The sequence below is a fragment of the Oryctolagus cuniculus genome, chromosome 9 (assembly GCF_051225735.1).
Source record: "Oryctolagus cuniculus isolate XC-2025 breed Fujian yellow rabbit chromosome 9, ASM5122573v1, whole genome shotgun sequence".
Classification (NCBI taxonomy): Eukaryota; Metazoa; Chordata; class Mammalia; order Lagomorpha; family Leporidae; genus Oryctolagus; species Oryctolagus cuniculus.
The window spans coordinates 96,680,579-96,705,357 of NC_142875.1; the positions used below are offsets into that span (position 1 = coordinate 96,680,579).

The 24,779-nt window shown below is 41.2% G+C and overlaps 1 protein-coding gene across 1 annotated transcript in view; it reads right to left on the reverse strand.

Annotated features, from left to right (window-relative positions):
- LOC100358094 (phospholipid-transporting ATPase IB) overlaps positions 1–24,779 on the reverse strand; it is a 148,627-nt gene that overhangs the window by 107,201 nt on the left and 16,647 nt on the right. The window contains exons 6-11 of the mRNA XM_070049180.2: positions 22,796–22,836; positions 19,582–19,655; positions 15,487–15,556; positions 13,214–13,341; positions 11,822–11,933; positions 3,714–3,876 (exon numbers count right to left, since the gene is read on the reverse strand). Of these exons, the coding sequence (XP_069905281.1) occupies positions 3,714–3,876; positions 11,822–11,933; positions 13,214–13,341; positions 15,487–15,556; positions 19,582–19,655; positions 22,796–22,836 (588 nt within the window). The remainder of the gene's footprint in view (positions 1–3,713; positions 3,877–11,821; positions 11,934–13,213; positions 13,342–15,486; positions 15,557–19,581; positions 19,656–22,795; positions 22,837–24,779) is intronic.

A 24,779-nucleotide genomic window follows, 5' to 3' on the forward strand; every position in this document is an offset into this window, starting at 1 on the left:
TGCTGCTGGCTTCCCACATGAGCACCGGTTCATGTCCCAGCTGCTCCACTTCTCATTCAGCTCCCCACTAATGGCCTGGAAAAAGCATCAGAAGATGACCCAAGTGTTTGGGCCCCTCCCACCCACATGGGAGACCAGGATGGAGCTCCTGGCTCCTGGCTTCAACCTAGCCCAGTGTTGACCATTGTAGCCATCTGAAGGGTGAACCAGCAGATGGAAGATCCCTCTTTTTTTGACAGAGTTAGACAGTGAGAGAGAGAGAGACAGAGAGAAAGGTCTTCCTTCCATTGGTTCACCCCCCAGATGGCCACTACAGCCAGCGTGCTGCGGCGATCTGAAGCCAGGAGCCAGGTGCCTCCTCCTGGCCTCCCATACGGGTGCAGGGCCCAAGCACTTGGGCCATCCTCCACTGCCTTTCCGGGCCACAGCAGAGAGCTGGAGTGGAAGAGAAGCAACCGGGACAGAATCCGGCACCCCAACCGAGACTAGAACCCAGAGTGCTGGTGCCGCAGGTGGAGGATTAGCCTAGTGAGCCGCAGCACTGGCCAGAAGATCCCTCTTTATCTAAGTCTTCCTCTCTCTGTGTAACTCTGACTTTCAAAATAAATACAATACAATAAAAGTAGCATTTTTATATACCAACAATAATATCACTGAAAGAGAAATCAGGAAAGAAATCCCATTAAAATAGATACCAAAAAATCAAATATTTGGGAATAAAGTTAACCAAAGAAATGAAAGTTCCCTAAAATGAAAAGTATAAAACATTGATAAAAGAAATTATCAACGACCCAAGAAACAGAAAGATATTTCTTGCTCTTGGATTGGAAGAATTAATTAAAATGTCTATATTACCTAAAGTGATCTACAGATACAATGCAATCCTTATAATACCAATGACATTCTTCACAGAATTAGAAAAAAACAATCCTGAACTAGATATGAAATCACAAAAGACCGAAAATAGCCATAGCAATCCTAAGAGAAAGAAAACAACCCGAATATATCACAATAGCTGATTTCAAATTATACTACAAAACTATTGTAATTAATTAAAACAGCATGGTATTGATTTAAAATTTAGCATATAGATCAATGGATCAGAATAGAGAATCAAGAAATTAATCTACTCAAAAACAGTCAACTGACTTTTGATGAAGGTACCAAGAACATATAGCAGAGAAAGGATAGTCTTTTCAACAAATGTTGCTGGCAAAACTGGATATGCATATATGGGAGGATGAAATTAGCTCCCCACCTCTCACCATATGCAAAACTCAATTCAATATGGATCAGACATCTGAAGACCACAACCTATGAAATTGCTAGAGGAAAACATTTAGACATTAGTGTAGGTGATGACTCTTAGGATGAGACCCCTAAAATACAGGCAACAAAAAACAAAACTAGACAGATGGGATTATATCAAACTCTGAAGTTTCTGTACAACAAAGGAAAAAAGCAGTAGAGTGAAGAGACACCTGACAAAATGGAAGAAAATATTTGCAAGTTACTTATGCGACAAAGGATTAACATCCAGAATATAGCAAAAACTCAGCAACAACAATAACAACAAAAATCCAGTTAAATTGGCAAAGGACTTCATAATTCTCAGAAGAAGAAATATGGGGGCCAGCACTGTGGTGCAGTGAGTTAAAGCCCCAGCCTGCAGCACCAGCATCCTATATGGGCGCCGATTCAAGTCCTGGCTGCTCCTCTTCTGATCCAGCTCTCTGCCGTGGCCTGGGAAAGCAGTAGAAGATGGCCCAAGTCCTTGAGCCCCTGTACCCATGTGGGAGACCTGGAAGAAGCTCCTGGCTCCTGGCTTCAGATCAGCTCAGCTCTGGCCGTTACGGTCATTTGGGGAGTGAACCAGTGGAATGGAAGACCTCTCTCTCTCTGGCTTTACCTCCCTCTGTGATTCTACCTTTCAAATAAATACAATAATTCTTAAACAAAAAAAAAAAGAAGAAGAAACACAAATCGCAAACAAACGTAAGAAAAAATGCTCAATATCACTTGCCATCATGGAAATGCAAATCAAAACCACAATCAGACATCACCTCAATCTGTCACAATGACTAGTATCCAAATGAGAGAGAGCAACAAAACTGGCAAGGCTGTGGGCAAAGCTGCTGGGGGGAATGTAAAGTAGTGCAGCCACTGTAAATTAGTGCAGTATAGAAATTTCTTTTAAACTACAAATGCAACTGCCCTATGATCCAGCAATCCCACTATTGGGAATGTACCCAAAAGACATTAACTCATGGTGTCAAAGAGATACCTGCTTCACCATGTGTACAGCAGCACTGTTCACAACAGCCAAGATACGGAATCAACCAAGGTGTCTTACCATCAGAGGAATGGATAAAGAAAATGGGGTATATACATCTATATTAAGTAATTAATTAATTAATAACACTTTTTTTAAATCTTAGGAAATTAATATATACACATATAGGAAATATATATATATATATACACATTGGGATACTATGGAGCTGTAAAAAAAAGAATGAATTCCTGTCATTTGCAGAAAAATGGATGGAACTGGAGGATATCAGGTTGAGTTAAGTAAGACAGGCACAGAAAGACAAACACTGCATGTTTTCCCTCATATGTGGGAACTAACATTAAAAAAAAAGCTGAATCTGAACACATATTGTTGATTACTAGAGGCTGGGAGGGATGGAAAACATAAGGAGTTTAGATTTTTAAAAAATTGGAGAAAATGACTATAGCTCATGAATTGTGGCAAATACATTAGTTTGGGATGTTAATATGATAAATGAATGAGGGGTATATTGAAACTATTTGTAGTAAGACCTCTTAATTTTTGTTTTAAACATTTAAAACTACTCTGAAATAAAATGTTAAAAATAACAATAATAGGGACCCATGCTGCGGCATGGTGGGTTAAGCTGCCGCCTACAACGCCAGCATCCCAGATAAGTGCCGTAGCCTTCAAGCCTCAGCTGCTCCACTTGCGATCCAGCTCCCTGCTCGTGCACCTGGGAAAGCAGTGGGAGATGGCCCAAGTCCTTGGGCCCCTGCACCCACGTGGGAGACTCAGAAGAAGCTCTTGGCTCTGTCCTGGCCCAGTTCCAGTTGTTGCAGCTATTTGGGGAGTGAACTTGAACCAGCAGATGGAAGACTCTCTCTCTCTGTCTGTAACTCTACATTTCAGATAAATAAATAAATCTTTAAAAAAAAATAATAATACACTGAAAAGTGGAGGAACAAAGTTGTATCAACATAGTTTTTGTCCATTATTAAAAAATACTTATCTGACAAAAATAAATAAAATAAGTAAAATGTTATGTTTTTATCACAAGAAAATGATAAAATGGCTATATTAATTGATAAATTAATTAATTTAATTAATCTCAGTTAATTAAGATGATGGGTATATTCATTGATAAAATGATAAAATCATTTCACAACATATAGGTGTATCAAAACTTCCTATTGTATTTTATAAATACTATACAATTTCTATTTGTCAATTAAAAACAAATCTTTAAAAAATCTTGGGAAAATAATATGCTATTTGTAATACTCATTAGTGATCTATTTCTTTCCCAAAAATGCACCAAGTAGAATAAGTGCTTTCCTTTTTAAATAAAAGCACAGAAACAAGACTCTAATGTAAGGTTTAAAAGCAAAACAACCTCAAAAAAAAAGGCAGTTTCTTACCACATCCTCACACTTACCGTTGTTTAGGTACCAAATGGTGGCCCTGTACTGCTTGTTCCACAGCACTTCTCCCACAAAGCTCACCAAGGCCATGACCAGCAGCATGGTGAACAAAACCAGGATCTGCAAGTTGGTCACCTTCTCCACCTTGGATCTCTTGAGAGGTGATTTGACAGAATTCTGCACAGCAGCACATGGACACAAAACACAAAGCCAAAAAAAAGACAAAAATAAAAAAATTAAAGGCATTGTAGTATGCAGACATTTTGATGGCAATGGGAGGTAAAACTTTGTTAACAGTTGACAGAAGAGTGAGGGATGTTTAGCCTGGTGGTTAAGAGGCCCATGTCCCACATCTCTGAGCCCTGGTTCAATAATGGCTCTGGCTCCTGACTCCAGCTTCCCACCAATGCAGACTCTGGGAGGTGGCTGTGGTGGCTCAAGTGCCACCCACAAGGGCAACCTGGATAGTGTTCCAGGCTCCTGGCTTTGGCCATGGCCCAGTTCTCCCTGCTGCAGGTGTTTGGGGAATGAAAGAGCAAATGGGAGTGTTTCTCTCTCTCTCTCTCTCTCTCTCTCTCTCTTCCTCTCTCTTTCTCTCTCTTTCTCTCTTCCCTCTCTCCTCTCCTCTCCTCTCTCTTCTTCTCTCCTCCCTCTCTTCCTTTCTCTCTCTCCCCCCCCCTCACCCCATTCTTCTCTCTCCCCTCCTTCCTCTCCCCACCCGATCTCTCAAATAAATACATTTGAAAAAAAAAAAAAAAAGGAGACTACAGCCTTCACCAAACAAGTGCATTCTGTTGCTGGAATAAGCATGTTTTTCCCACTTCAGTCCTGACAAGCCTTTGTTACTCCCTAGAAAACACACTCACGTAGTTGATCTATCACCTCTGTGTTCTAGGGTTTTTAAAAACACCAAGTGTGATAAATCTCGAAGTCTAAGTGGTCGGCTGTATAGGCAAATAATAAGTAAAAAAACTGAATAAATTTGATAATTGTACTGCTTGTCATTATTGACTTAGTACTAATTTCAAAACTATTAAAAGATATTTTTTACCTACATTTCCTGGGAAAATACTAAAGGTTTTATTAAGACAAGAACCACCTAAACATGTACATATTTAGGGAAACCAAAGCTGCTAAAATCTTCAGAGCTATATCCCACACCTGAAGTGAGAGGTTTAAATGTTGGTTTGCTATTAACATTTCAAGAGAGACTCCTCAAATCTCTGTATAACTTGGTAATGCCACAGCCAAGAAAGAACTGCTAAGATCAATCCCATTCACAATAGCTACAAAAACAATCAAATACCTTGGAATAAACTTAACTAAGGACGTTAAAGATCTCTACGATGAGAATTACAAAATCTTAAAGAAAGAAATAGAAGAGGATACCAAAAAATGGAAAAATCATCCATGCTCATGGATTCGAAGAATCAACATCATCAAAATGTTCATTCTCCCAAAAGCAATTTATAAATTCAATGCGATACCAATCAAGATACCAAAGACATTCTTCTCAGATCTAGAAAAAATGATGCTGAAATTCATATGGAGACGCAAGAGACCTCAAATAGCTAAAGCAATCTTGTACAACATAAACAAAGCTGGAGGCATCACAATACCAGATTTCAGGACATACTACAGGGCAGTTGTAATCAAAACAGCATGGTACTGGTACAAAAACAGATGGATAGACCAATGGACCAGAATAGAAACACCAGAAATCAACCCAAACATCTACAGCCAACTTATATTTGATCAAGGATCTAAAACCAATTCCTGGAGCAAGGACAGTCTATTCAATAAATGGTGCTAGGAAAACTGGATTTCCACGTGCAGAATCATGAAGCAAGACCCCTACCTTATACCTTACACAAAAATCCACTCAACATGGATTAAAGACCTAAATCTATGACCCGACACCATCAAATTATTAGAAAACATTGGAGAAACACTGCCAAGATATCAGAACTGGCTAAGACTTCTTGGAAAAGACCCATGAGGCACAGGCAGTCAAAGCCAAAATTAACATTTGGGATTGCATCAAATTGAGAAGTTTCTGTACTTCAAAAGATACAGTCAGGAAAGTGAAGAGGCAACCGACAGAATGGGAAAAAATATTCGCAAACTATGTTACAGATAAAGGATTAATAACCAGAATCTACAATGAGATCAAGAAACTCCACAACAACAAAACAAACAACCCACTTGAGAGATGGGCCAAGGACCTCAATAGACATTTTTCAAAAGAGGAAATCCAAATGGCCAACAGGCACATGAAAAAATGTTCAAGATCACCAGCAATCAGGGAAATGCAAATCAAAACCACAATGAGGTTTCACCTCACCCCAGTTAGAATGGCTCACATACAAAAATCTACCAACAATAGATGCTGGCGAGGATGTGGGGGAAAAGGGACACGAACCCACTGTTGGTGGGAATGCAAACTTGTTAAGCCACTATGGAAGTCAGTCTGGAGATTCCTCAGAAACCTGAAGATAACCCTACCATTCGACCCAGCCATCCCACTCCTTGGAATTTACCCAAAGGAAATGAAATTGGCAAACAAAAAAGCTGTCTGCACATTAATGTTTATTGCAGCTCAATTCACAATAGCTAAGACCTGGAACCAACCCAAATGCCCATCAACGGTAGACTGGATAAAGAAATTATGGGACATGTACTCTATGGAATACTATACAGCAGTCAAAAACAATGAAACCCGGTCATTTGCAACAAAATGGAGGAATCTGGAAAACATCATGCTGAATGAATTAAGCCAGTCCCAAAGGGACAAATATCATATATTCTCCCTGATCGGTGACAACTAACTGAGCACCAAAGGGGAAACCTGTTGAAGTGAAATGGACACTATGAGAAACAGTGACTTGATCAGCTCTTGTCCTGACTATTGATGTACAATGTAATACTTTATCCCTTTTAGTAAATTTTTGTTCTAGTACTATTGGTTGAACTCTGTAATTAACACACATTTATTCTTAGGTGTTTAAATTTTAACTGAAAAGTGATCCCTGTTAAATATAAGAGTGGGAATAAGAGAGGGAGGAGATGTACAATTTGGGACATGCTCAATCGGACTTGCCCCAAATGGTGGAGTTAGAAACGTGCCAGGGGATTCCAATACAATGCCATCAAGGTGGCATATACCAATGCCATCTCACTAGTCCAAGTGATCAACTTCAGTTCACAATTGATCACACTGATAGGCCTAAGAGTCAAAGGGATCACACAAACAAGACTAGTGTCTGCGAATACTAACTGATAGAATCAAAAAAGGAGAGAACGATCCAACATGGGAAGTGGGATACACAGCATACTCATAGAATGGCAGATTTCCTCTGGCCTCAAAATCAGCCCTTAAGGCATTCAGATATGGCTGAAGAGCCCATGAGAGTATTTTAGGCATGGAAAGCCAAGACACTCTGGCAAAAAAAAAAAAAAAAAAAACCTAAATGAAAGACCTCTGAGAGTGAGATCCCAGTAGAAAGAACATGCCATCAGAGAAGGAGGTATCTTTCTCTGAAGGGAGGAAAGAACTTCCACTTTGACTACAACCTTGTCTAAATAAGATCAAAGTCAGCAAACTAAAGAGGCTTCCATATCCTTGGAAACTCATGACTAGATTAGGGAGATTTCTGACACCATAAACAAGAGTGTCAAATTGTTAAGTCAACAACAGGAGTCACTGTGTACTTACTCCTCATGTGGGATCTCCGTCCTTAATGTGTTGTCCAATGTGAATTAATGCTGTAACTAGTACTGAAACAGTATTTTTACACTTTGTGTTTCTGTGTGGGTGCAAACAGATGAAATCTTTACTTAATATATACTAAATTGATCTTCTGTATATAAAGATAATTGAAAATGAATCTTGATGTGAATGGAATGGGAGAGGGAGTAGGAGAGGGGAGGGTTGCGGGTGGGAGGGAAGTTATGGGGGGGGAGCCATTGTAATCCATAAACTGTACTTTGGAAAATTATATTTACTAAATAAAAGTTTTTTAAAAAATCTCTGTATAACTTGTCTGCAGAGGTGCATAGAATCATAGACAAAAACATTCTTAACTTTTCAGACTTTTCCATATAAAAAGTACTATTTCTATCTTTTAATGAAAATGTTGAAGGAAAATATTGAAAGTTTACAAATTATGAAATATGAGCTGATAATGGAAATAACCATTTTCTTACCAAGCACAGAAATAGACAAGGCTAAAAAAACCCTAAGTTTGGGGCCAGCGCTATAGCACAGTGGGCTAAGCCTTTGCCTGTGGCACCAGCATCCCATATGGGCACCAGTTTATATCCTGGCTGCTTCTCTTCTGATCCAGCTCCCTGCTAATGAAGCTAAATGAAAAGTCATTGGAAACTGACTTTTCTGAAGCCTCCTTACATACATACATTTATATTACATATATATGCACATGCAAGGCAATCATGCTATTTTCTCTCTTCTGTTAACTTGCACAAGGGTGCTTCAAAAATCTTGTGGAAAAATGAAATTTAAAGATAAGCTTATTTAAGTGTCAAAAATTTTGAAATTCAGGGCCAGTGTTGTAGCACAGCCAGGTTAAGCCAGATCCCATATAGGTGTTGGTTCAAGTCTCTCTTTTTTATTTTTTTATTTTTTTATTTTTTGACAGGCAGAGTGGACAGTGAGAGAGAGAGAGACAGAAAGGTCTTCCTTTTGCTGTTGGTTCACCCTCCAATGGCCACCACGGCCAGCGCACTGGAATGATCCGAAGCCAGGAGCCAGGTGCTTTCCCTGGCCTCCCGTGTGGGTGCAGGGCCCAAGCACTTGGGCCATCCTCCACTGCACTCCCGGGCCATAGCAGAGAGCTGGCCTGGAAGAGGGGCAACCGGGACAGAATCCGGTGCCCCAACCGGGACTAGAACCCAGTATGCCAGCACTGCAAGGCAGAGGATTAGCCTAGTGAGCCGCGGCGCCAGCCCAGTTCAAGCCTTGATGTCTCCTCTTTGAATCCAGCTACCAGCTGATGGCCTGGAAAAGGCAGTGGAAGATGGCCCAAATGTTTGGGCCCCTACATCCACATGGGAGACCTGATGAACCTCCTGGCTCCCACCTTCAGCCTGGCCCAGCCCTGGCCATTGTGGTCATTTGGGCAGTGAACCAGCAGATGGAAGATCAATCTCTCTCTCTCTCCCTCCCTCCCTCCTTCCCTCCCTCTTCTCCTTCTCTATAATTCTGCCTTTCAAATAAATAGATAAATCTTTAAAAAATTTTTTTGGAAATCCATTCAAATGAAGCTCTTCAAAAAGTTCAGGTACGTGCATTTATGAAAAACACTATTCATGGATTTCAAAGTTTTTGCATAAAAAATAAAATTGTCTTGATTTCATTTTCCACAAACTTTTTGATGTTTCCTTGCATATGTAATAGCTTCAAATGCTATATAATAGAGATTTTCAGCCAAGTGTGTTGGTTTTAAAATCTCTGGGGAAGGATGTACTTAAATAGTTGTTGCTTTACCAAGCTGTGATAATTGCCTCTCTGGGATTTATATTATTCTGAGGCGACTTGATCAATGTGGATAATAACTTATGTTATGATTTAGATACACAAAATTCTATGATGGAGCAGGATGTACTTCATCCTGAGCTGCTGTGCCGACCAACCACACTGGGAGGAGAATACGATGTTTTATGTTCATTTACTGCATGCATTTAAGTCATGGATGAACTGCTTTGCTATCATGTGTAGGGTCAATAGAGTATTACAACTGAAGACAAAAATGTGTGGCATTGAAGAGCTGTGCACCTTGCAATTACGTCATGATAGTGCGGGTTCCAGCAGACCACATGCAATGAGTGATTGTTAACCCTGGTATCTCATTCAAATATAAACTCCTATTTGTGACCAAACGTGAATTTATACCACTGTCTTAGCCTGAATCTCTTAGAAGACAGAGTCTGTGGTAAAATGCCTTATTGCTGGGTGCAGTTTCAGGAGAGTGACAGTGAGGGGAAAAGGAAAGTGATGCAGAGAAGAGAGAAGCCTATGCAAAGTGCGTTCTACTGAGTTAGTCACAGCTTTGCAAGAAAATGCACCAGTTCCTCAGGTGCATGGGTACTAAACACTCGCCGAGTATTGCCTCACCCCTGTGTGCCTTCTGCCCTCTACACAACAGCCACCTTGAGTTGCATTTGCCAAATTGTGTTCCAACACCGACACGGTATTTGGCCTACACCTCTCTTACCAGCCTCTTCCTTCTTACCTCCTCACTCCTTCTAATTTCTATCTACTCTATACATGTGAAGGTTTCACTTTACATGCTGCTTCCCCAAAGGAGCCTCGGCGTTGTGTTGGATAGGGCGCCCGTGTACACACACAGCATCCTTTACCTACGCCTTCCTCTTTACCATGTGCTAGTCTATTGCCTTGACTGTGCTCCTGCATGCACTAAACGTGACTCAGGGACAGGAACTGTACCCAAGTCCCTATGTACCATGAGTTTTTCCAATTGACTTTTGCAGTTAAGTGGCTGCAAAACAGATATTTGTGGAAGGAACAGTTAAAGCCAAATGTTATTCATCAATAACAGAAAAAAGGATAGATTAGCAAGTTACTTCTTATTAACAATACTTTAAACAGGACATCAAGAAAGGGGGTACCTATCTCTGAAGGGAGGAGAGAGCTTCCACTTTGAATATGGCCTTGTATAAATAAGGTCGGAGTTTGTGAACTCAGGAGGCTTCCGTAGCCTTGGCAGCTCATGACAAGAGCCTCGGGTGATCACTGACGTCATAAATAAGAGTGTCAATTGTTAAATCAACAACAGGAGTCACTGCACTTGCTCCCCATGTAGGACCTCTGTCCTTAATGTGTTGTACTATGAGAATTAATGGTAAAACTGGTCTTCAAACAGTGCTCTATGCTTTGTGTGTCTGTGTGGGTGCAGTCTGTGGAAATCTTTACTTAGTATATACTAAGTTGATCTTCTGTATATAAAGATAATTAAAAATGAATCTTAATGAAGAATGGGATGGGAGAAGGAGTAGGAGATGGGACAGTTTGTGGATGGGAGGCTGGTTATGGGGGGAAGAACCTCTATAATCCAAAAGTTGTACTTTCAAAATTTATATTTATTAAATAAAAGCTTTCTTATTTGAGATCCCAGTGGAAAGAACAGGTCATCAAAGAAGGAGGTACCTTTCTCTGAAGGGAGGAGAGAACTTCCACTTTGACTACGACCTTGTCTAAATATGATCAGAGTTGGTGAACTTAAAAGGCTTCCATAGCTTTGGCAACTCATGACAAGAGCCTAGGGTGATTACTGATGCCATAAACAAGAGTGTCAATTTGTTAAGTCAACAACAGGAGTCACTGTGTACTTACTCCTCATGTAGGATCTTTGTCCTTAGTGTGCTGTACATTGAGATTTAATGCTATAACTAGTACTCAAACAGTATTTTTCACTTTGTGTTTCTATGTGGGTACAAACTGTTGAAATCTTTACTTAATATATGCTAAACTGATCTGTATATAAAGAGAATTGGAAATGAATCTTGATGTGAATGGAAGGGGAGAGGGAGCGGGAAAGGGGAGGGTTGCGGGTGGGAGGGAGGTTATGGGTGGGGAAGCCATTGTAATCCATAAGCTGTACTTTGGAAATGTATATTCATTAAATAAAAGTTAAAAAAAAAGAGAGAGAGAGTTAAGGACTTCAGCTAAAATAAATAAATAAATAAATAAATAAATAAATAAATAAATAAATACTTTAAATATCCTATGGCAAAATAAGATGTTCTGAAGGCTGATCAAAAGGTAACATCTTAGAGGAGCAGTCTGTGAGAGAGATAACTTAAGTAGAACTTCTAATATACATTTGGAAAAAAATTTAAAAAAACAAAACAGTCTTACCTTAACCGGCAGCCATATACAAGGATGATTCCAAAGGTTCAGGGAAAATGAAATTTTGAGTAAGTTTATGTTGGGGCAAAAAAAAATGGAATTCATATATATTTCTTCATAACCTGCATTTCCATGAGTGTTTTGAATACCACCCATATACTGACTTTGCTCTCTTCTTAAAAGCAGAGGGAAAAATCTAGAAGCAGAAATATTTGTCATTACAATTTATTTTACCTGCATGAATTTGGTGTCAAAGCCAGTGTAAATCACTACGCCAACGATCCACTGAGTGTTTCTTAGTTGGGTTCCTCTTAGCAAGACCTGGTCAGGTCCAATTGCAACAGGGCTACAAATAAAAGAGAGCATTCATAAGGGACCAAAGAAGTTTCCTCTTGTTATGATGTACAATAAAAGCATGGGCTTTAACCTATGTTTCTTTTCTATTGTCAAGTTCAACTTTTGGGGGCCATATGACAATAAAACAAATATTTCTTCATAAAGCACCTCTCCCTAAAGGGTCAGCGGTAGCAGGGTTGGGGTGGGGAGGAATTGGCTTAAGTATTCATTTTTTTACCACTGCACGGGCATGCTGATTAAAAACTGGGGAGTGAGAAAATTATCACTTAAACTTAGGGTGACTATAAAATTATTTGTCAGAGAGGATTATGTGGGCAGAGAAATAGCTGTATGCCTATTTACCAAGCTACAGAAGGCCCAATGTGGGATAATTTAGAGCACAGAAGACAAGCTCAGCCTGCTTTGTTGGTTTGGTCTGCTCCCCTTGGCACTAACGACCCACTAAGTAGAAGATGCTCCTGTAAAAGTCCTATACAACACACACATCTGGGACAAAAACAAGGATAACTCCTGCATGATTATCAACCACAAGTCCAGTGGCTTCTTTTTGGGATATGCTAACTACTTCTACTCACAGGGAACCTGGACTTGGCTTCTCTAGCAGCCCCTAATAGCATTGACAGACACAGACACTGATTGAGAAAATGCCCTATATTTTCCACCTATATTTAAGAATTCTTTTTTAATGGTTAAAAAGATGTGTCAGGGTATATCATGGTGGAGGAAAACAGGAACCAGTGAAATGCTTTAAAATGTTATTATTTGACAGAACAAAAATTAGCACATTCTATGTCCCATCAGAGTCAGTGAACTCAGGGGGCTTCCATAGCCTTGGCAGCTCATGACAAGAACCTAGGGTGATTACTGATGCCATAAACAAGAGTGTCAATTTGTTAAGTCAACAACAGGAGTCACTGTGCACTTACTCCTCATGTAGGATCTTTGTCCTTAGTGTGCTGTACATTGAGATTTAATGCTATAACTAGTATTCAAACAGTATTTTTCACTTTATGTTTCTGTGTGGGAGCAAACTGTTGAAATCTTTACTTAATGTATGCTAAACTGATCTTTTGTATATAAAGAGAAACGAAAAATGAATCTTGATGTGAATGGAATGGGAAAGGGAGTGGGAAAGGGGAGGGTTGCGGGTGGGAGGGAGGTTATGGGGGGGAAGCCATTGTAATCCATAAGCTGTACTTTGGAAATGTATATTCATTAAATAAAAGTTTAAAAAAAGAAAAAAAATTTTTGCAAAGAGAAAGATGATACCTTTTACCAGGTAGGTACAAGGTTCCAACAAAGGTATCGAAGTGACGATTAGGTCCTTCACATTCTATTTTTCCAGTTAGGTTTGCCAGCTGCTTGTTTGTTTGCATGTCAGCTGTTTCTGGCAAAGCCTATAAAATAACATCAAAGGGGAAGAGAACTAAAATAAAACTTGCATGTACCATGGCAAAGCTCCACGTTTCTAGTAATTAATAAAAGATGAAGACGAACGTCAGTATTGAGAAATGCACTGCACTTACTGGATAATCAAATAAGTGCACATTAAGCGTTAATGTAAACTCTCCTGGAAGACTTGGAAATGACATTTCTGCAAATAATTGTAATGAAATCGAAAGAGGAAGAAAAGTTAAGTATTTATCACTTCTCTTGACAATTAACTGGGGAAAAAAGCACCATAACTGAATGTATACTGTCAATACACAGAAGTACATAGCTGATGACTCTGAACCATGCATTACAGTTAGAGTAGGAGGGATCCAAAATAGTGGTTCCAAACCTTTGCAAGCATCAAATTCACACAGAGATCCTGTTAAAATACAGATTGCCGGGAACCATCTCCAGGATTTCGTAGTATGTTTAGAGTCAGGTGCCATTTCTAACAGTTCCCAGAGGTGTGATTTGCATTTCCAACAGTTCCCAGGGAATGTTGCTGCTGCTAGTGTAGAGATCAGACTTGGAGAACCACTGAACCAAAGGGTGTCTCATTCCAGTAGGATTGTCTCAACTTTCCAGAGAGAGAAAAGGCAGATCATTTTCAAGAGAGCAACGGGGACAGGCATTTAGCTCAGCAGTTATGACCCTGATCAAGGTGCCCATGGCCCATGTTATGGTGCCTGGATTTTATACCCCATTCCAGCTTCCTGCTAAGTCAGACCCTGGGAGTCAGTGATGGTGGCTCAAGTATATTGCTTTAGACTGAGTTTCCAGCTTCATCCTCAGCCATTGCAGGCATTTGAGGAGTGAACCAGTAGATGAGAGTGTTTTACCTCCCTCACTCTCTCCTCCTCCCTCTCCTCTTCCCTCTCCCTCTCCAACAAACAGAAAATAAGTTTTCTCATAATGTGTAGTTTTTAAAAAAGAGCACACTAATCAAATTTTCATAAGTCCTCTGAACAGAAATATATGATAGAAAAACAGATTTTTATTTTTTTAAGTATTGAATTAAATGCCTTTAAATGTCTTACAAATGTCCAAAAAATTTAAAAGAAATTTTCCCCAGACATGCACACAAGATCTCAGAAATCTGGATGTCAGAAACCAGATTTCAAAACCAAAAACAAAAAACTGAGCAAACAATGTGAACAGATATTCACCAGGAGAGAAAAACAGGTATTGCCAGCAAACTCAGAAGCAGATGCTCATGAGTGGTATTTAATAAAGAGGAAAAAGTTATATTCTCTTAGCAAGTTGCAAATATAAGGACATTTCCCTAATTTGGTGAAGGACATGTATGAGAACCTAAAATCAACTCTTTTACGTGACTATAACATGTCACGATGCATTTTATAGTCAGGAACAAGAGACCATCAGGGCTAGCACTGTGGTGTAGTGGGTAAAGCCGCTGCCTGCAGTGCCGGTATCCCATATGAGTGCCAGTTCAAGTCCCAACTGCTCCACTTCCCATCCAGCTCTCTGCTATGGCCTGGGAAAGCAGTAGAAGATAGCCCAAGTGCTTGGGCCCCTGCACCCATGTGGGAGACCTGGAAGAAGCTTCTGGCTCCTGGCCTCGGATCAGTTCAGCTTGGGCCATTGTGTTGTCTTGTAGCTTGTGGGATCAAAAAGAGAGCTGGAACTCAAGCTCTGATGTTGGATGTACGCATCACAGTAGCATCTTAACTGCTGTGCCAAACACCTGACTTCAAGAGGGAATTTTTAAAGCAGTGGTGTACAAGATAGGTTAAACCTCACAGACACCATCCATTCAATCTAATTATGACATTTAACTATGACAGTCATTGTATCACCAAAATACTAATGAAAAAGTTTCAAAACAATATACATATGAGCTGACATTCATAGTATACACATTTTCCTAACAAGAGTAACACATTCACCTAGTGCCCTCTTGTAACAGAAAACAACAATAACAACAACAATAATAATATACTCTTAAATATTTGATGAGGATAAATTGCATCCATTCAATAGGGGTGAGATAATTCATCTTCTTCGTGAATAAAACAACTGGTACCTGACCAAATTTGACACTGGATGCTCGGGTGTACAGTTAGGATTTTTAAAAAATGTGTCTTTACCTGCCGTATCTTTAGATTTGTCTCTCCATCCAGATTAGATGTTGCAATATAACACATTGACAGAGGTTCACTAAGGAAAACAAAACAAATGACATTGAAGACTATTTCTTTACCAAATGGAAAGTAACAACCATTCTTCAATGCTGAAAGGACTATAAACAACTTCTTTATTGGGGGATATTAGCAGTCTGATCCTACCAGCCTAAAATTCATCTGGCACAATAACTGCTTCAGTGGAAAAGGATCTGCCCTTACAGTCATGTGTGAGTACTCTTTAACCTCAACAAGAGAAACCGCCGAGGATAAACAGATATGCTGTAATTCAGAGGAGACGCATCTGAGGTGAAATCCACAATCCTGTTATTCTCTAAAATGGGTCCATTCACAGCAGTTAAGACACTACTTGCAGTATCTGCATCCCATATTAGAGTGTCTAGTTCAAGCCCCAGCTCAACCTCAGCAGTGAGGGAGTCAAACACTATATTAATAAGCATTTGCCTTGTGAGACCATTCCATGTCAGATGCCAACTCATTTATAAACATTAATCATTTAGAGAAACAAAAATTATCCACTGAAATGCACTGAGTCTGACTTGTCTTGTTGACTATATATCTTATTCACTGAGCTGTTAATTTTAAAGTAAAGCCATCTACTAATTTAACTAATACACAGTAGTCTCTCTTATTCGTGGTTTCACTCTCCATGGTTTCTTACCCTCAGTTAATGATGGTCCCACAATGTTACATGGAAAATTCCAGAAATAGTCAATTGATAAGTTTTAAATTGTACACCATACTGGCACCATTACACATTGTCCAGCTTCTTCCTGTCCACTTGTCCAGCAGACCTACACTGTTATGCTACCCATCTATTTGTCACTGAATAGTCATCTGGGTCATCAGACCAGCTGTCCAGGTACTGCAGTACTTGTGTTCAAATGACCCTAACCCCTATGTTATAAATTTTATTTTATTATTAGTTATTAACCTCTTACTGTGCCTAATTTATAAATTAAACTTTATCATAGGTATATATGTACAGAAAAAAAAACAGCATAGATAGGGTTCAGTACTATATGTGGTTTTAGGCATCCACGAGCAGTCTGGGAATGTATCCTCTACGCATAAAGGGGACTACTATAACCCCAAATAATGACTAGTATATAGTCTAATATTAAGAATATAACTTCACTGAAATTCTGATGATGTGACACATAACCCCTCTCCTGCATATATGATATATAACCCCTCTCCTGTATTAAAAACAGTGAGAAAGTTGGAAAAAATAATAATAAAAGTTTTTTAGCACTCTGAAAATTAACCAAAGGCTTAAAGTAAGCCAGGGATATTTCACTTAAAAAAATGGCTGAATCTGGGTTTAAAAATTTTAAAAACAAACCAGTAAACTTTGTGATAGTTTCACTTGGTCTAGAATCATCCCCTTCTTGGAGGCTCAACTTTGAAAAATAACCCACATTCCCAGTCCAGAGAGGGCAAAGCAGAGCTGGAACTGTCTGGAAGCCTCATTCCCAAGGAGCCATCATTTGGTCTGTTTGGTGTTTCTCTACAAGACAACACTTGAAAGGCTTGCCTTTATTTCATGTCACTTGAAGCCATACAGTGCTTAAAACCTCTTCCTGGGACCGGTGCTGTGGCATAGCGGGTAGGGCCACTGCCTCCAGTGCTGGCATCCCATATGGGCACCGGTTCGAGTCCCGGCTGCTCCATTTCCAATCCAGCTCTCTGCTATGGCCTGGGAAAGCAGAGGAAGATGAACCAAGTCCTTGGGCCCCTGCACCCAAATGGGAGACCCAGAGGAGGCTCCTGACTCCTAGCTTCGGATCTGCACAGCTCCAGCCATTGCAGCCAGTTGGGGAGTGAACCAGTGGATGGAAGACCTCTCTCTCTCTCTCTCTCTCTCTCTCTCTCTCTCTCTCTCTGCCAATCCTTCTCTCTCTGTGTAACTCTGATTTTTCAAGTAATTAAATAAATCTTAAAAAAAAAAAAAACCTCTCCTGGCTGGGAATTGCCTATCAGAGAGTCTCCCTGTGGGAGTGGGCTCTGGACTTAATGGTTACCTCTATGCTGCTCCCCGTGCTCACAGGTCTTTGGGGTTTGGCAGAACCTTTCAGGGAAAAAAAGCTGCGTTGACACAGGATTATCCTCCATGGTTCCTTTCAGTTCACTCAGGAACTCTGGTTTTCTTACTTTTACACCAGCTCAAATAAGCATTTAGGGGTGTGTGTGTGTGTGTGTGTGTGTGTATTTGCTGTTTTACTGGAGGCAGGGAGAATTACTTAGAAAAATATGATCTAGATAACTAGAAAAAAATTTCTTTTTATTTTTTATTTATTTATTTATTTTTGACAGGCAGAGTGGACAGTGAGAGAGAGAGACAGAGAGAAAGGTCTTCCTTTGCCGTTGGTTCACCCTCCAATGGCCGCTGCGGCCGGCGCACTGCACTGATCCGAAGCCAGGAGCCAGGTGCTTCTCCTGGTCTCCCATGGGCTGCAGGGCCCAAGCACTTGGGCCATCCTCCACTGCACTCCCTGGCCACAGCAGAGAGCTGGCCTGGAAGAGGGGCAACCGGGACAGAATCCGGCGCCCTGACCGGGACTAGAACCCGGTGTGCCGGCGCCGCAAGGCAGAGGATTAGTCTAGTGAGCCGCGGCGCCAGCAAAATTTCTAATAATAATGATTTTTGTCTCCTCCCCTCCCTACTTTCCCCTCAAAAAATAATGGCTCTCACACAAGCAGTACAACACAGGAAGCAAGGAAGCAGCCAGGAAAGCCACACATAAAACTGACGTGGAGATTAAAAAAACGAAGTGTTCTTATGGTATATGCCTGGCCTCCTGTGCCCACCTCATGCTCCAAGACAAACCCAAGAGGGAAACAGACATCACCTACAGTTAAGTTTATTTGCCAATTAGCTGAATGCATCTGACCAAAAGAAGAGCTGTTTAGGTCCTACTGCTGTCCCAGAGTTTGGAGAATGGACCCCGAGTGAATCCACCTCTCTTTCCCAAATGATATGCGGCTAGAATAGTGGGGACACCTTTCTGATCGCTTTGAGACGACTGTGACTTGATCTGGGACTCAAAGATGTCCTGTGCAGCTATGGTCGGGGCTGTGCTGCGGCCACTGAGAGACACCCGGCTACCACAGTCCCTTTCAGCCAAAAGTGAGGGAGGCAACGTGGGGTTCTCTGAGGGCCCAATCCAAAAGCAACGTAAGACCTAATAGGGAGGTGGGGAGTGGAGGGGTGGGTAGTGGGTAAAGCCGCTGCCTGTGACACTGGCACACCATATGGGCTTCCAGTTCTAGTCCTGGCTGCTCCACTTCCGATCCAGATCCTGCTAACGTGCCTGGGAAGGCAGCAGAAGATGACCCAAGTGCTTGGGCCCCTACATCCACGTGGGAGACCTGGAGTAAGCTCCAGGCTCTTGGGGAGTAAACCAGCAGATGGAAGATCTTTCTCTCTCTCTCTCCTTTTCAAATAAATAAACAAATCATTTAAAAAAAAACTTAATGGGAAGTACATTAAGTTCCTGTAGGAAGTCTCTGTATAAGAATCCTACAAAACAGCTGGTGAACAAAACAGCATAGTTCCAGAAAAAGAAGAGGCTGTGTTTAGAAATGTGGGCCTAAAAGAAGCGCACTTAATGATACTAAGTAAATCATGTCATTTCTGCATGAGTTAGTGTGTTATACGATAAGAATACCTGGCTCTAAGATAAGTGTAAATTTTGTTCCTTTAGTTGAATGTTTCTAGAAATTACAGAGGAGATGGAATTAATCTAAGTGTTATGATAGCAGAAAATGTGACCAGGGAAATTAAAAAAAAAAAACCACAATGAAAATATAGAACAACAGTCCACAAACTAGGGCCCACTAGTCAAATCTGGCTCTCATCTGTTTTAATAAATGTATTGGGATTGGAATCTAGCGGGTCTGCCCGTGGCTGCTCCCAACATTGTAGCGGCTGAGCAGAGCAGCTGCAACAGAAAGTGTGGTCCACATTGTCACCCCTTCCTCCCAGCCCAGGAACAAACTCCTGGCTCTGTGGAGGCCCATGAACGTAAGGCGACTCACCTGGAAGAGATCAGGACCATGTCTGCAGGCAGGAACTCGCCGTTCGAAGCCTTCACAACGTCACCCACATTGACCTTTAGAACCAGGACAGAGAAGATGGAAGTGGGACACGTGAAAGCGAGGCAAAAATTTTCAAATGTTGCCATGAAAGAGTAAAATACAGAGTCTAGTCATCCTACTACATTTCAGCTCTGTTCCTGATGGACTCATCTCCCCTGATGCCATTCTTTTCAACCCAGGTGACTTTATCCTCCCCCATCCACTGGAAGAGGGAAGCATCTGGCAATGTCTTGGGACATTTTTGTTGCTTTTGTCACAAATGTAGGAGCGAGGAGGATCAGATGTTGCTGAACATTCTACAACACACAGGTCAGCCCGCCATGGCATGGAGCAACCCACTCCAAAGTGTCAGTTGGGCCACAGTTGGCAGATCCTGCTCAAGGACAAAATGTTTCAACATCTGGACAGGGGATTTCAAAGGGAAGAGACCCCAAATAGACCTATTGGCAGTACTACTTTTTTTAAGGGCAGAGTTACAGAGAGACAGAGGCAGAGAGAAAGAGAGTGATGTCTTTCATCAGCTGATTCACTTCCCAGATGGCTGCAACAGCCAAAGCTGCACTGATCCAAAGCCAGGAGGCAGGAGTTTCTTCCAGGTCTCCCACGCAGGTGCAGAGGCCCAAGGACTTGGATCATCTTCCACTGCTTTTCCAGGCCACAGCAGAGAGTTGGACCAGAAGTGGAGCAGCTGGGACTCAAACCAGCGCCCACATGGGATGCCAGCACTTCAGGCGGTGGCATTACCCACTATGCCACAGCACCAGCCCCGGCAGTACTACTTTTGCAGTGATGTTGTGCCCCTACAGATATTGCACTGTCGTGTGCTAAGCAACAGAAAAGGATGCCTATTTCACTCTGAGATGAATTCCTAGGGCTCAGCATAGTGTCTGCCCTGCATGAGATAAGCAGCGAATGTATGAATGAATGACTGATGTTATGGATGAAGTATGGTTTGTAAGTGAGCGATTGGGGGCCATGTAAATATTAGGAGCCATTCATGGAGAAAGCATTGGGAGCTCTTCCGTGCTTATGCTTTAACAAGCCATTTGAGCCCTTACACTGTGTGGAGTAGTGATGACCTAAGGCTTAAAATTGCAGGCCCTTCCTAAGCAGCTACACAAGCATGTGGTCAAAATGCTTTCCTAAACCCACTTCTGGACATATCCTGAAAATATATTGCTGAGCAAAACAAACAAAAAAGAACAAGCAGACCAGGTTTTTCTTTTTATAATATGATTAAGCAGATCATTTCTATCTTAATTGAGCTACAGATTAATTAAATACAAACATCCTTGGTATTCATGGGGAATTGGTTCCAGGACCCCCACAGATACCAGAATCCATGGACGCTGAAGTCCTTTATATAAAATGGCATAGAACCTGCACACATTCTTCAGTAAATCTCAAACCATCTCTGGATAACTTCAGATTCCTAGTACCATGGAAATGCTGTGCAAATAGCTGTTATACTATACTGTCTCGGGAATGCTGACAACAAAGAGGTCTTTGTATATTCAGTACAGATGCAAAGTTGTTTTTCAAATATTTTCCATCTATACTTGGTTAAATCTGCAGATGTTGAACCTGAGGATATGGAAGGCCTGGAGGGCCAAATGCACTCCTATATCAAAGTGAGGAGAGAATCTTAAAAGCTACCACGTGTCTTTAAAGACAGGAAGGACAAGTTCAACATGGGAGAACCAAGAAAGAGAAAACAGTCACATCTTATTAAAATGTTCACAATGCAGTAAATAATACCATAATAACCAACACAAACAACATACAGGAAACGGGCTAGCAAAGGCCATCAGGAGACAAAGTGAACCTATGCAATTAAAACCAGATTTTCCCCCAAAACAATATTGATGTAGAAAACCAAGCACCTGTGGACCTGACAGCAGCCTTGTGCAAGGGCAGTCAGGACCCCGTTTTTATAAACCCCCCTTTTCTTGTCTGTCTACAGCACCCCCAAATTCACCCTTCTTCCTTTTTTTTTTTGAGTTTGAAGGACTCCTTTTGATTGTACCAGGCAGACAGTACACAGAGGACTGAGAGTGACAAGAATTTCAGGTCCCTGGCTTTGGCTGCTTAACTTGTTCTGCCAGTGCCAGACATTGGTGGCAAATTAGATTTCAAGCACAGGAGCCCCCTGGACAGGAAGCCCACCACTGCAGCCCCACTTCCTCCCCTCTCCCCTGCCTCCCTCCCACAGGAAACAGACTGTGACTCTGCCACCAGAAACGGAGGCTCTCAATGGCTTCTCTGAGTCCCAGTGAGAGGCACAAAATACAATCATCATTCAGGGAAAGAAATGTTGATGCTACTTAGAAACCAAAACATTCTTAGAGTTAGCTTTCTAAGACATTTCACATGGGTTTTCAATTATTTATTGATTGTCAGTGTATTGATAGTGAATGTCTAGCCCCAGTGCATTCAAGATGCCTTCAGTTTATATTCTGCCATGATCTGAATGTCTGTGTTCCCCTAAATCTCATAAGTTGAAACAGAACTCCCAACCTCGCCATGTGGTGGTGGTAAGAGCTGAGGCCCCCAGGAGGTGATTAGGTCCTGCAGGTGCATCCCCCATGAATGGGATTGGGGCTCTTACCAGGGAGGCACCAGGGAGCTGCCTTGCCCTTGCACCATGGGAGAACCTGACTGGAAGACAGCATCTGTGGGGAAGCAGACCCTCTCCAGAAACCGCCAGCACTGGGTGTGGACATCCCAGCCTCCAGAAGGCAAGAAGTAAGTTTCTGTTGTTTCCGAGTCACCCTGCCTGAGGGTCGGTTACAGCGGCTGAGTGAACTAAGGCCAGTAGCAGGGTCTGTGTTCCTGACAGCACTCCCTGAGGCATGCATCGTCTAGGAGCTGACTTGCACCTGCGCAGCATTTTTGGCGCATTATCCCTGAATGCTCTACGCAGTGGTGCAGATCATACCATGGTCGATTAGCAAGCATGTAGACTTCTAGCCAGATTTGAGTTCAAATCACACTTTCACCACTTGAACCAGACACTTACTCTCTGATCCTCGACTTCCTCATCTACAAAATGGGGATAATATTGGGGTTCCTGAAGACACGTTCTACACAGATAAAAATCTGTGACTTCAAACACAAAATAGGTGCCGTATAGAAAGTTGTAACATATTCTTACCTCTTTCCACATAATCGAGTACCAGGAATCCTGTCTTAACACTGAAAAAGAAAGCTATATTTTAATTCTAATTATTGCATGAGGGAAAGTTCAAAATAATAAAAGTTATGTTTTCCAAAACTAAATGGATTTCTTTATAAACTATTATCTTTGTTCATTTGACTGCAAGAGTATGTATATTGTGTTTGTATGCACTGTACTAAAATGGAGTTACATATATGTATGGTATCATAACATAACTTTATATAATGATTGGTAGATAGATAGATAGATAGATAGAGGCTACATTAAGTCATTTCCAGTCCTAAAGAGAAAACACTTTGTTGTTACATGCTGGGATACTGGTTGATAACCTGAAAAGTAATTATATTTCTAATCAATCACAGAGACAGCACCTATCAAAACTAGGAGTGGGAGAGCATATATAACACCCAGATGTTTTTATGGACATACTTGTTCATGTCCTGACCTATTTTGGTTTTTTTACTAATAAAAAATTGTGTTTACTTAGAAATATTCCAAATGTCAACAGAACAGCTGCAACTTTTTTTTTTGCAGTTACAGAGTGGTATTTACTTAACAGAACAATTATTTCATATAAGTTGCATCAGAGATGACTGAAAATGAAAAAACTACCACCCCCATATGTACCAATAAGAACTTGCTTTAAATGTCCATCCCAGTTTACAACCCCCACACTGTACCAGGCCAGGTTAGTGGCTAGTGGAAACACCACCAGGACAAGGCTATCTAAAGACACATTTGGTAATGTGTTAACTATACAAAAAAGAGAGAGTACAGTTTAAAAATCAATCTCATACAGTCTTACATTTCAATAGTTTTCTTTAAAAGGAGTGAGGTGTGTACAGGGAGGTTAAATGCTTTATAGACAAGAAATAAAAACTGTGCTTATTCATCATCCTCTGTGTCTTCCTCTTCTTCCTCCTCTTCCTTCATTGTCTTGCTCTTTCCAGCCCTCGTTTGCTGCATCAGGCTTTCCTTTAGTTCAGTGTGCAGCAATATCCTTTTTGTATTTTCCCTTCAGCCTAGCAGCCTGTTCCCATCTGCAGCAGAGTTATTGCACAACTCTCCCAGGTTCTTTGCAATATCACCAATGAGTAGCCCAGGATGTTCTCCTTTGATTTTTGGGCAATACACAGAACAGAGCAAGAAAATGGCTGAAGGAGGTTTCCTGGGTGCGTTGGGATCCTTGAATTTCTTTTCATTTCCTCCTTAGGAGTGATTTAGGTTTTTATTTCTCTTTCATAACTACCTTGTCTGCCTTTGCTGTGTCTTCAAATCTTCCCTTCTCTTAGCGCTTCTTAGAAAACAGAAGCTGACGGAAGCATCCAGGTGTTTCTTCCTGTATCCCACCCAGCAAGTTTGCACAAAGAATGCACCTGATGCATTTGGCCTCTGAGGTTCTTAGGATATCCTTTACCCATATTTAGTTATTTTTCTTCAGCTAGGCACAGTCGCCCAGTGCCCACCTGGCTCTCCCGTTTCCTGGCACTGTCTCTATGAAGCTCAGTGTACCACAATGGCTATGAGAGTGGGAGCCCCTTGTTTTTTATTTTATTCAAATTAACATAATTATTGATTCTAATATATGGGAACTGTTTTACTTTTGTTTATTTTCATTTTATTTGAATGGCAGAGATAGACAGAGATCATCTATCTACCATTTCACTCTCTAAATGCTCACAACAGCCAGAGCTGGGCCAGGCCAAAGCCAGGAGTCAAGAACCCATTCCAAGTCTTCAACACGGGCAGCAGGGACCCAATCCCTTGAGCTATCACTCGCTGTCTCCCAGGATATGTATCAGCAGGAAGCTGGAATGCCCTTGAGTGTTGCTTCCTCTTCTTTACAACCCATAACTTAAATGCCACCATGTAAAGTTGACAATGCTGGGAAGCAGAAATGTTGCTGGTAGACCACTAGGAATAACGGCGAGTGGTGCCACTTCCATTTCCACTGCCTGAT